The following is a 13455-nucleotide window of genomic DNA, read 5'->3' on the forward strand; positions in this document are numbered from 1 at the left end:
AAAGTATGTGAAGGAGAAAGAAGGGAGGCGTCAGCAGTAGCCTGTTTTCGCTTACCCGCCCTGCTGTATGCAGCAAGTAAGGCGACCCGGCTGATGGCACCACGCGACGGCCGATGTGGTATGAGTTTATTTGTGTATGTGCAGTTCATGGTTGTACGTGGGCTGGGATACTGCCAGGGTGCCCACACCTAGACAGGAGGACGATTAGGGTCCTCAACCAAAGCCTTTGGCTCAAAAACCTAACCACAAGGCAGCGGTGTTTGGCGGGAAATGCAAATGCATTACCATTTCTACGGAACAAGTCGCCACATGTTCCAACCCCCAACCTGGAGGGCCAGGATACTGTGTTCGTCAGACCTCTAACCATTGACCAACATGGTATGAGAGACTCTGTGAGTTGAGAGAGACACTCTCCAGTATAGCTCAATGGATCGCTGAGGTGCGCAAACCGTCACACCACGGTAAGGTCCAGTCTCTTCGTGATGTGGGAATGTAAGGTCCAGTCTCTTCGTGACGGGTGTGGGAATGTACGGTTGGCGGTGTAAAATATTCCCTATTGGTATTTAACAAGAATGTTCACTCTCTCCATTCTTGTTAAGCTTCGTCATCGATGAAATAATGAGTCGAACGCTGGCAGGTTTTCAAAATCCCAGTGTTGCTGGCGAGGGCCTTGTCGATCTGGAGTATGCAGACCAAGTCGCTCTCGTCGCACAAACCCCGTTGGATAGACTAGCCACCGTCATACCAACTTTGGGTATGCGCCTAGCACCTTCAAAGCGCAAAACCACGCTTCAGAACGTACAGTTTTTGAACATGCCTCCTTACAATTTAGCAGAATCACTGGAGGTGTAGGGCAATTAACATATCTCGGTTGACGGAAATGTGTCTGGTGGAGTCACTGCAAGAACCTCAGAGCCTCCAATCACGTTCGCTAATTTGGGTCACTTGTGGTATCAAAAAGGTATATCGCTGGATCTCAGGGACAGCGTGTATCAGGCTATGGTAGTGGTTGTGTTGTACGGCTGCGAGAAATGGCCACTTTAAGCAAAATATCTGAGATCCTTTCAAGTCTTTAATAACCCGTGCCTCAGACCTGTAATTGGAATCAGCTGGATCCAGCGAATTCGCATTAGGTTGGTCAGGGAACGTGTCTCCGGTAAAGCAGCGGACACTTCAGTCGAAGAATGCATCCAGAAATGCAAGCAAAGGTAACTGGACCATGTGTCACGCATGCCGTGAAGTTTTGTTTCCGGTGCTTTTCGCAATGGCGCAGATCTAGATGTAGGCATGATGTGAAACGGTAAAAGGGGATGAAGGATGTTGCGGAAACTTTGGCCGTTGTTGGTGCTGTTCACCTTCCAGGAAGAGGTAATCGCGATTGAGGACACTGAACTATGTGATGACTAACCGATGTCGGTGGCGTTCATGCAGTGAGTTTCTATACTGATTGTCTGATTGAGCGCTTGTGTTTGTGGACACCTTAGAATGCTTGCGGTAATCCCGCAGCAGGTCTCCCCCCTTCCCCCTCTTCTCTTATTTTCACTTCAAGAATTTAAATATAATTGTTAAAGCTTCATTGTTGTACGGATGTGAAGCATCAATCTCAACGCTGTCGTTGCTGTCTGTTGATTTTAATTTCGACATGGAATGCTGCGGATAGGGTAGAATTTCGGTGATCTAGCAGCAGCTAGGACAATGGCTTTTCAAAGGTTCGCACATGAACTCTTGACTTTTCGACCATCTTGTCTGTTGTAAGCTACTGTTCTGATCCCGACCGAAAGCCATAATCTCTTAGTGGTCGTGCTTGAGTGCTGAACTGACGTTATGGAGTACACTGGCTGGAACTCAGTCGTTAAAGGCTCAACCATGCCAGGCAGATCAGCCGGGAGCAAACTGAAGAACAGCCAGTTCCCATATTACGAGAAATCTTGTTAGGTTGTGTGGAGATAAAATACTACTGTTACCTGCGATAGGGGTTTTGGGGCAGTAAAGTATTTTTTCAGACGACCAGCGGTGATACCTCCCCCCGAGGACGGCGTGGAACGGTCAGCCCCGAAGACTCACACTGGTAGTCCAACACGACTGTGATCGCCGGTCTGTTATTCAACACGGTCAAAATACTTTTAAAATTGTAATTAGGCGATGCTCATAAAGTGCCTACTGTGCGCAGCACCACTAGTAATCATCTTTATCAGTTGTAAGAACAGCGTACTTTTCGTACAGTGTTTGTAACTGCCCCACTACTAGTCAAACGATTTTGCCTTACTTCCTGCGTCTTCCGGCCAGGCCAGCCCTCTGCAGCCAACCGGGTCAGGTTGTTGAGTCATTGGCTTCGGAAGGGTCCTTAAGGAAAACCCCAACAAACGCCGCTTCGTTGTTCAGACATTTGAGTCGGCGGCTGGAGGAGGGTCCGCAAACAAAAGCCCTTGCTTCTTCCACTGCTTTGGGGGTCAAAGCCGTTGCAGGCGCGTACGAAGCGGCCCAGATCCACACAAGCCTTACTTCGCAGTCAGCCTTTGTTCAACGACTAGAGGATAGTCTTGTTCGCCACACTGCGTCTTCTAAAGGGTAGGTGGCCGGCATTCCGTGCTTTCCATGTAAATTATTGAACTCGGTTTTATGATGGATGATTAGGCATCTATCCGAAGGTGTTCGCGAAGGCTACCTATCTTCTGTTGATGATGGATCAGTAGGATGGCTGACCACCACCCAATCTAACAATGGCGCAAACATCGATCAATCCACAGCTTCTTATCTCGCCCTTCTACTTTAGTGAGGTCTCGCATGTCATCTGCAGAGGTACCGACTGCCAACCGGCTATAAACTCCTGGCTTTTGCGCATAATGCTTTCGGTTTACTTGGGAAACCCCATGTAGGACAAGCGATCCTGATGTGCCTCAACGGGCTTCTATCATATGGTCAGTGTGTTTCCCTTCTGACTGCTTGATGCACCGCATTTCAGTGTTGACCGGTAAATCCCACACACATATTTGAATGTAAAATGCCTTCAATATTGCGGGTGCAGTCAAGTTGTTTCCTATTTGTTTAGTCATATAGGGAAGTGCTGGTACAATCGTCAAAATGGTGTTCGAGGGAATATACCACCAGTGACCGCAGAATGGCGGATTAGCTAATGGATACACTTTACAAAGACGGTACGATAATCAATTATATATCATGTGGCTGAACAAGCCACAGTAACTTGACAGGCTCCGATTGAAGCGAGGCTGGACACTGGCCATTCAAGCTACTTATTTGCTGTCACCATTTGACACCGTTTGGTATTAATCTTACATTCACACCAATTTACTCGGTTTGGCCTGACCCGAATTGTTCCATTTTCAGATGGCCTCCTCAAATTGAAGGAAAGTGCGAAAAAGCGCAAGGGTCGTGGATTTATCGGAGGTATGTTTCCTGCTTAAACCATTAAACTTATTTAATATAGAAATTACCGATACATCGAAGGAGGGCTTCGAGAGTCTCAGAACTGCAGAGGATTCTGGAGGCCCGGGCCCACAACGCTGTAAGTTGAGAGTAGCCTACGGTAATTTTTCCAGCAATTGAGGGGTGGATCGTCTTCGTCCGTAATGTGCATGAAGAGGCAACTGAGGAAGATATCCGTGATAAGTTCTGTGAATATGGTGATATAAAAAATCTCCATCTTAACTTAGACCGCCGAACTGGCTATCTGAAGGTAAGAAACAAGTATTACAGTCCACTTACTTGCCAAAGGGCTATGCGCTGGTGGAGTATGAATTGTTCAAAGAAGCGCAAACCGCGTTAGAGCAATTAAATGGCAGTCTACTGCATGGTCAGACGATACGCGTTGACTGGGCTTTCACAAGGGGAGCGTCATCACCAAGACAACACACTCGGCACCGCAACCGTGATCGCAGTCGAAGTAGATCACCCGACCGTGCCCGTCGCTAAAACGTCCATGTTGTAAAATATTGTTTGCAATAAAGCATATCTATTTTTCCACTCTATTTTCGTATTCAACGGCATTCGTTCCAACGGAGTTATTAATTAGATCTGTCACCATGTGAGCTTCATTCCTTTCACCAAAAGCTTTAAAGGTGATCAGATAAACTTCGTGAACGAAATTGTGACAGCTACAACCAGTGTACGACGAGTACGCGGTTCTTACAGCTGACAGTGATGATGATGATGACTAATTTGGGTCAGTGGCTGATAGAGTGTCAGAGGACACCATGTGATCAGACGACCACGGTTAATTAGGAAGTCAGTATTGTTGTTGCTGGTGTATGCCATTATGCGCCTGTACCGAGTCCATTCCATGTCGACCACCTCATTGAGTTTCAGATGCGCTAAGTCTACCCACTTGCGCATTCAGGTTTGTTGCAGCCAAAACTATCTCAGCATTTGGCCCGCCATAGCACGACTCACAAGGCCTCCTAAAACTTGTCTTCAATGGTTTCAAACCTACGGCCTGTTGGGGCGTAAAATAATACAGTAAACGGACAGCGATCACCTCGCTTGTGAGATTTCTTCACGGAATCTGCCGGACGAACTCTGCAGAGGTGACTGTCAACAGTTATCCAGTTAAGCAATGATCCTTCCGCGCGGTGAGTTAAGACGACATAGACCATTGCAGATAAAGCTGCGGTGAATGTGTGTGGAGATGGAGCGGTCAGCTCGACCACTGTGCTTGTATCTTGACTTCTTGTTTCTGGTACACAGCACACATCACTGTCGAGGAAGTCCATTCTGAAAGCCAAGGTAGCTTATCCCGATTGCGAACCTTGAAAGCAGCCAGATAAAATGGTGGTCGAAGCTTGAAGATTGATTTCGAGCTGCCCGAGGTTGTCGGCACCGGCTAAGGCGCAAATGTAATTGTTCAGCTGTAACACCTTTCGGGTGCCTAGTTGCCATGCCACCCAAAGGAAGCACGAGGGTTGAGACACTGTCAGGTTGCCCAAGCTTAGACAGGTTAAGTCGAGATACAGAGGTTGGATTCGATCCATTGACATTCTGGTCGGTAAATTCGCGTTCTAACTACTTGGGCCATCTCGCGCAGATGTTGTGGCTAATACAGATGCAAGACGAACGGGGTTTTCATTCCTCACGGATGATCCTACAATATTTTCATTTGTGGGGTTATGTTGGAGAGTGGGTAGAATAATTACGTGAAAAAGCTGTCGTCAGCAATAGCCTCCTCTTCGCTCACCTTCCTTCTGTGTGCAGCCGGTTGGTGGCACCGCGCGACGCCCGATGTGGCGCAAGATACTTTTCGGATGTGTAATTCATGGTTGTACGTGGGATACTACCAGGATGCCCAGACCTAGACAAGACGATTAGGGTTCTAGACCAGTCTTTTGATCAAAAGCCTAACCCCAAGGTAGTAGCGTTTAGCGCGAAATGGAAATTCATTATCACTTTTAAAGAATAATTCGTCACCTATGTTCCACTCCTCAAACTGGAGATCCAGGAGATTGTGTTGTTCGAACCTCCAACCACTGAACAGCGTGGTACGAGTGACTCTGCGAGTGTTACCCAGACCCCCCCCAGTGTACCTCAATCGTTTACGGAGGCGCACAAGCCATCACACTTGGACAAGGCCGTCTTTCCTTGGAGGCTTGGTCAGAGCCAGTCAAGAACAAGATATCGGGCTTTAGAAATACCACCGGAATGCACGTTTTCGAATGAATCGTGCAGCGAGGCAGTTTCTTTGTTGTTCTCTCCGGCCAAACTGACAGGCGTTAATGGAACAGTCCTGTTAGCAGAGACCATGGAGTTCGGTCTTGAGATAATCTGTGCCCCGTATGGTTCGTAAACACATGCAAGTGGCATCCATGGATGTATGGAGATCCAGTTGGCCCCATTTGCTTTCGTTCGGCATCGGCGTGTAATTGCCTATTCACCGCGAACATTTGGCTCACCCGTTTCATAATAAGCTATGTCGAAGTCATTGGTAACTTAGTAAGAATTTACGTAATCACTTACTGCATTTTTAAAATGCTTCAGTACCATTCAAACGATGCTTTCATACCATGTTTACTGTCCAAAAATTTACCTGCTGTCAAACACAACCCCATGCGTTGCCGAGATTTCAGCTCCAGTTCTGCTGGCTACTTTTAATTGTCAAGTAATTAAACAAATGTGCGCAAATTTCGGAGGTACGGGTACATGTATTCTCGCTTGCTCCAGTCTGTGTGACTCAATGCTCGTCTTCAAATGGGTCTCTACTGTTAAGGCTGTAAATAAATTTGGCTCGCAAGGAGCATCACTCGCAAAAGTCCTCATTAATTTCACTCTGGGTAGGTAGAAAAGTACGGGCCGATCGCCCATCTATATGGGGAGTTTGAACGTAGATATTTTTAAGTACTTTTGTTCCTTGATGTCTTGATTTGGCAATTAGGAAGTCAAAGTAGGAAGATTATGACCTGAAGAGCTATGCCAATGTTAGGTGCGGAAAGGACAAATTGGAAGAGATCTTAGACTGACATTTGAACCCATTTTGGGTTTGCCTGAGGAATCACTTCACTAGACCACGGAGAAACAGGAAATAATGCGGATACATACATGAGCGGACCGATTTCGAACAGAGTTCGGGAGCTTCAAACTGACGCACTGCTGAGGAAGAAAAAGCGGCTCCCAAGTTTTGGTAAAACTGATTCAATGTCGGCAATCAAACACGGTGTAGGGGAATCGATATATAAACAGGTTCGACTAAGAAGTATCATTCACTCGCGTCTCCTGTGTGAAAGACAACTTCATTTTATCAAAGAGAGTTCGTACTAACATCAAAACGGAAGGGAAATTATCAACACACGTCAGATGACCTGTTAGGACTAGCAACTCGAAGTTCATTAGCACGGTGCGCGAAAGAAAGTTTTGAAGTTTATATTATTTTTGCATACTGATCGTCAGTTGCAAATCTCTTGGTTGTACGTGAGCTTATATACTGCCAGGGCGCCCAGACCTAGAGGACTATTAGACTAGCAACTCGAAGTTCATTAGCACGGTGCGCGAAAGAAAGTTTTGAAGTTTATATTATTTTTGCATACTGATCGTCAGTTGCAAATCTCTTGGTTGTACGTGAGCTTATATACTGCCAGGGCGCCCAGACCTAGACAGGAGGACTATTAGGTTCTCAGAAAATTCTTTAACTCAAAGGCCTGACCACAAGGTAGCGGTGTTTGGCGGAAAACAAATGTACTGCTATTTTTATAGAGTACGTCGCCACTCATGTGCTACCTTCGAACCTCGAGGACCAGGAGACTGTGTTCGTCAGACCTCTAAGCATTGACCAACCTGGTGTGAGAGACTGAGTGTAGGATGGACACCACCCAGTATAACTCAACGGGTCACCGAGGCAATTAAACTTTCAGACCACGGTGAGGTTCAGTCTCTGAGCACTGCGAGCGAAAAGATAAAGGAACAGTGATTTAGCCAGAAGATGGAAAATGTCAACAGAAGGATTAAGTTTACCCAGTAAGTATGACGCATCCTGAATAGTTAAAGCGGACCAAAAGTGTGTATGTACAGTGCGTACCCAACAATGAGAAAGTGTATGGCACTGAGAAGCATGCTGCCCGGCGCGATGAGATTATTTGTCTGAAGAGAGCCCGTCTGGAATATCATGCGGTGAGCCTTTTCTAAGAGCCTCGGGATAGCCGCAAATGATGCAATAGGATCTCCAATAGCCTTAGGGATGGGCTTAGTGTCAATTGTTGAGCTGAACTACCGTAAGCTCCAAGGCATTCCTTAATCGTCGGAGTGCTGTTCTGGCCCACTGGTGCATATCTTTACCGCACCTCTCGCGTGTCCTTCATTAAGATATGGATCCCAACCACCTTACTATTATCGGGCTCCGTTGGGGTGTGTGGAGAATCAAGTTCGTCTGGTGTACGAGGACAAAATTCATCGTAGTGGCGATGATTTCGAAGCGGAGTGTGATAGCATATTGCTCAGGATGGTGTAGTACTGGTGGGTAGGTTGTTCCCCCCTGAATATCCTCGGCCGGAGAATGATACCCTTGAAGTTAGTAAACATTTTTCGTGCAATTTATTTTCGTACTTCTGGTCAGAGTACTGTGTAAGTAAATTATCCAGAGACCTGACAACCAGTGGAGTTGGTCTCTTTTGATCTCGTCGTCGATGTTATCATAAAGTGTACACTCCGAGGGTTCATGACTCTAGGTATTGAAACCACAGTGGTGAAGGAGTTGTTGGACTAGTGTTAGGGTCATTTGTCCGCGCAGACTATCGGTGGTCCCATGATTAAACGTCATTACAACAAGCTAGCCCAAATGAACGAGGTATCGTTTGTGATACACGTGCTACCGGGACGTCTGCTCATTGAGTATGGAAACGATATTGGTCTCCTTCGCTCAGATGCGTCAAAAGTGCAAACCATTTTAAATAATCTAAATAATTCCACCACTCGCCTCGCCATACGTTTCGTACCTGAACTGCGTAGTGCTTCTACAAAACTGGTGGGATAAACAACCCAAATCTCCGGCTTGCAGACCAGCCGATCGGCAAGATAGATGAAATTAGTTACTGTGCAGTTGTATGAGTTTCGGTGAACTAGATGGAGATGAGATTACCCCTTGAATTTGGATAGCTTTTGCCAACCCGATACCTATGGTGATGTCAGTTTGTCTGTCAAGGGTAGACTTTACACTGCGGTAGTGTGATCCATACTGCTTTACGGATAGAAAACGTAATCGAAACGCAGAAGACATACGAAAGATATCAGTGTTTGACCAGCGGTCTCCAAAGCATTGGTGGGGTCTGATTGGAACACCCAATCAGTAATGCTGAGGCATACCAGATGGCCCTAGAAGGAACTAACTCTTCAACGACAGATGAGTTGCTCACGCTTATAAGTTAAGCTGTTTAGGATATGTAATCCGCATGCTAAATGCGCGAGATGGCTTAGTGAGTAGAGCGCGAATTTACCGACGGGGATATCCGTGGTTCAAACCCGACCCCTGCCTCTCAACTTCCGGGCAATATTCCTGCCCTGATGCATGGCAGTTAGACACCGAGGGGATGTTACAGCTGAACGATTATTATTATTTATTATGCCGAAGGACCGTCTGCCTCGCAGAGCTCTTTTCGCCCAGCCCTGTGCTGAGTGGGGGCGACGGATTTGGCGAAGAATTACGAAAACACTAACCAGTAAGCTTAACGCGTAGCTGTCCAGTCATCGAACTAACTGAACATGCCATCGTCTAGATTGCTTGTCTGACCTCTCACATCACCTTCCGGTGATTAAACTGTAGCAACTGGAACCAATGTACCAATGGTACATGTTTTATGGGTCATACATTGATTGATTGAGTCAGCGGTGTACATGAGCGCTTTCAATCATTGGCGTTTATATGAATCTGCCTAGCCCGCACAGAACTCATTATTTCGACCCAGAAGAAGGTTCCGACGATAAGTACGCACCAACAAGGTTCATCACACCCTGCCGTTTGTTGCTGAAAACATCCAAACCCTCCGTTAACCAGGTGCAGAAGACGTACTCCATACTCCGTGCTTCCAAAACGTTTACGTTCTGATTAGGAGACAATTTACCATAATCTGCATGTACTTCCTTACTGAGGGAATACTGTATTTGCCAGTGAGAGCCAGATAACAGCACTATGTAATGGAAAGTTTCGGAACCTAAATGAGGGTTATCTATCCCCAATATTTATCCAGTAGTAATAACATGTCGGTTTCCCAATTTCATGTTAATTTATGCTGAAAAGATTATCCTTCATTGGTAACTTGGACCATGCTCCCATGTTTGGCTCTAATTGATAGTTTGAATGTACTCGGCTGAACCAGATTGAAATTTCAGTCTGATGCGCACATGCTGCACCCACTTCACCCATGCACGGTAGACGCATCTGAACCGTTCAAAAAGCCGAACACGATGGAACTTGAGTGGTGGGTGTGGTATGTTCGAGGCATTGCACAACGGCTCAGTAGACCATTCTTAGTCCAATCGAAGTGTCTTGAACCTTTTGCCGATGTTCTTCTTGCCTATCCATATTCTTCGGTTAAGAAGCGAGAAACCGTGGATGTTGATATGCCTATCTTGACATTTCTTTCTGGATTCTTCCTATTTAGCCTCCAATCCTAATTATGCGTCTTAGCAATTGATTGTTCGTGAAGGAGTCGGAACTGCACACTCAAGTGTACAGAAAGCACGGTGCCTTTTATGGTGATGATGAATCAGTAGGGTTAAATCAGATAAAAAAATACATAAAACTGACCAGTTCTACATAGGTGGATTACGTAAATGTCTATAGACTGAGTTGTTTCAGTTGGATGAAATTTTGCAATTCAGGGGGGGGGGGAGAGAATGATATCAACAAAGGTGGCTGGTAACGAGCCGTCGTGTTTTCTTTGCCCCATACATGCCTTCAGCATATATCTTTTCTAGAACAGCATCAGGAACCAGGTATCGGATGGATGAACCTGATTTTATATTGTTTCGTACCATCGTTGCGCTCAGCTTGTTCTCACACCAGTCGGTAACAAGCATAATATTGTCCTGAAAGGTGAAAAACGAAACCAGGTGATATAAGACATTAATATAAATGCACATTATTATACCGGTAAACGACTATTGTTTGACGGTGGATGTGGATTCAGCACAAATAATATGAAGTTTTAGGGTCTGCGTATAGTTTACGGATTCGCAACTATGACAATTGTCGATACGTGTAACATCGAATGCTACTGATGAGGCATGCGAGTAGTATGTAGTTTTTTCGTAACCCCGCCTCGCGTCTAATGGAAGGGGGGTTTGTTACGGAACCTGTGGGGCTGCTTTGCGGTGTTTGTTTACAATTGCGTGATAGTCAATGAGTATCCACGAAAGCTCAAGACGACGCGCAAGGATGTTCGGTTTTTTAAAATAAGACCACGATAAGTAGTGTCTGTAAGCAGCGGAACTGAGACGTCTTCAGATGCTCGACAACCTATCTGATGACCATAGCTCGTGATAGCCGGTGCCAGCAAATCCGCAACGAGACAGGTGGAAAACGATCATTTGGTTGTGCAACAGAATTCTCAGTCGCAACACCAAAAGTGGTGGTAGTGACACCATCACGGCACTGGTAGCATAACGCGGAATTGGTGCATCTGGTGGTAAATCAGTAAATATAGTAGCTGGCTGCGGGGTTTCTATGCTCAATTCCTGAATCCAATTAGAACAACGCCAATGAGTTGGGAACATATCCTGAACATGAAACAAGGTTTACCTCGTGTTTTCGCAGGATATCAGTATTCTGGATGAGACTTGCTGGGTCCGAACCAGGACGACTTATGCAAATTATGCCATAGTCGCGAACCAAGGTTTCCATCTGGAAAAAGTAGAATGAAGAGAATAAATTTCATATCAGTCGAATGCAACTGTGAACTCATGTAAGAGACTCCAAGCCCACAACCTGCTTATTACCGGGCCCCCATTAGGAGCGTGGAAAGTTGCGAGCAATCATCTGACTATCCTAATGGATTTCGGCACATGAATTAAACCGAGCCAAACGAATTAAATTACATGGGGAGTAGATACAAGTGAGATAGTCGGCTGAGCGGTGCTGAAATTAACTCGGAACCTGAACATCTGGCGATCCAAACCTGGTGCCTGGGTGTAACGAAAATCGCCTCTCCACAGTGAGCCACATCTGGTTTCGTAGTACCGTGCGGTATAACTGATTCGTCCATCCTGTCAGGGAACAATACATTCGACCAACGGGTAGACCGATGCAATTATAAAAAAGGGAAAACAGCTCAAAACTTGGGAAGTGCAAAATGAACCAGTGTACGGCCTTAGGTTCCAATCGGCTCGTCTCGAACCGAGTTCAGCTGAGAAGCTAGACGAAAGTTACTGAAAAGACACTTCGTGCCGATGGATATTAAGTATGAAGGATACGACATTTGTACAAAGTATATAAGCTTGTCGGTGAATGCTGGTCTTGGGCGTCCCGGAAGTCTGGATAAGTAGCGAAATACTATTATTGAACGTCATACAGGGGTCTGATGCGCAAATTTAGACACTGACAACTATTTTTGCGTTCCACTGCCAGAGTAGACAGGAAGATGGGCTACTGTAATATGAGAACGCAATATTCCTTATGTGTTTTCTGATTCGTGACGTGAAAGCGTTGACCTCAACGCAGTCGATGACCCGTAGGCCATACACCCAACACCCAAAAGGGTGGCATAATTTAGTCGCTTGCTCAGTTAGCACTTTTTGGTGTTCTAGCGTCAGATTCTTTAGAGCACATTAAATACTCGCTTTGATTTCCAGTGACGTGCACAGAAGGTGAACAAATAAAACCAACCAAAGATTAATGACATTCAACTTTGGTTTTCTGTGTGCGTGCTTGCGGAAAAGACAAGTGTATCGAATACACACCAGTGACCGCACTCAAAAATAAGGGGCAACAGTGCTCCAGTTTGCCAAAATTCACAAATATATAAACTACCCATTAGATTGGGCCAATGATTGCGTATGGATCTAGAATTGACCACAACTCACACCACTGTACTAGAAAACCTGGTTTAGTAGGAGTGGCCCAGCGAAAGTGTCCATATAACGTTATTAGAATTGGAGAGCTGTCAGGGCGCGCCCAGACAGAAGAAAAAGTGCGTGCAGAGAGTGACGCATCCTCAAGGTCATCATCGGTTCGACACGTCCGGAAAGTAGGTGAGTTGGGGGCCCCCACGAAACACGGCCTAGCAACACAAGACCAGCGTAGTGGGCCTGAGAATGTTCACGACCGGACCACCACCATTGGCTGTACGAAGCGAACAAGTGAACGACCATATTTGGCCAAGTAGTCATCCTATGTATTTACGCAGACGCTCTGTACGTTTTGTCCTGGCAGTACAGCCGTGTCCCCAGTTCTCTGTCTTCTCCCTATCGCGTAGTCTGGCAGGCGCAGTGCAGGCGTAACCCATAGCTCGGTCACCCAAGATACAACAAGGGCAGAAGACTTTTTCCGTGCAGGCGGAAATAAAATAATGGCGAAAAGACATTCGGAAGGTTTGGTGATACTAGGTGAAAATTCAATTGCATGGGATTTTGAGGAAGATTGCAAACAATAAGATACCATTGAGCTTGATATGTCTTTTGAGTCGGCGGGATATAGGTATTTTGAATTGCGTAAAATGGAAAATAACCGATATGGAAAACAGGCTAAGGATATGCACAGTGTCTGGAGCTATGTCAAGAATATAGTTTCAAAATTAAACAAGACTACTCAGAATGGAAATAAACCTGCCACACGAACTTCTGTGTTGACATATGATGAAGAACGAAGCCAATCTTTCGTTTTATCGATGGACAGAGTGTTCATAGGATTGCGGAATACACTTCAACAATTCACAACGACTACGACGTTCTTGGGGCACACCATGTAGGTGTGACTCTCGAGTTTCCATCAGCCATATGTTCAGCTGATATTCAGTTGAGTACTAAAAC

General features: G+C 45.8%; 2 protein-coding genes across 2 annotated transcripts in view; one reads left to right on the forward strand and one right to left on the reverse strand.

Moving 5' to 3' along the window:
* The window catches only part of T265_01122 (hypothetical protein), a gene marked incomplete at both ends in the record, with an annotated part of 9362 nt that extends 5432 nt beyond the window's left edge, over nucleotides 1–3930 (forward strand). The window contains 4 exons of the mRNA XM_009165083.1: nucleotides 3346–3405; nucleotides 3446–3523; nucleotides 3558–3694; nucleotides 3733–3930. Of these exons, the coding sequence (XP_009163347.1) occupies nucleotides 3346–3405; nucleotides 3446–3523; nucleotides 3558–3694; nucleotides 3733–3930 (473 nt within the window). The remainder of the gene's footprint in view (nucleotides 1–3345; nucleotides 3406–3445; nucleotides 3524–3557; nucleotides 3695–3732) is intronic.
* Nucleotides 3931–10158: 6228 nt separating this feature from the next.
* The window catches only part of T265_01123 (hypothetical protein), a gene marked incomplete at both ends in the record, with an annotated part of 29456 nt that continues 26159 nt past the window's right edge, over nucleotides 10159–13455 (reverse strand). Inside the window, 2 exons of the mRNA XM_009165084.1 lie at nucleotides 10159–10518; nucleotides 11231–11332. Coding sequence (XP_009163348.1) covers nucleotides 10333–10518; nucleotides 11231–11332 — 288 coding nt within the window. The remainder of the gene's footprint in view (nucleotides 10519–11230; nucleotides 11333–13455) is intronic.

Source organism: Opisthorchis viverrini (genome assembly GCF_000715545.1).
Source record: "Opisthorchis viverrini unplaced genomic scaffold opera_v5_12, whole genome shotgun sequence".
Classification (NCBI taxonomy): Eukaryota; Metazoa; Platyhelminthes; class Trematoda; order Opisthorchiida; family Opisthorchiidae; genus Opisthorchis; species Opisthorchis viverrini.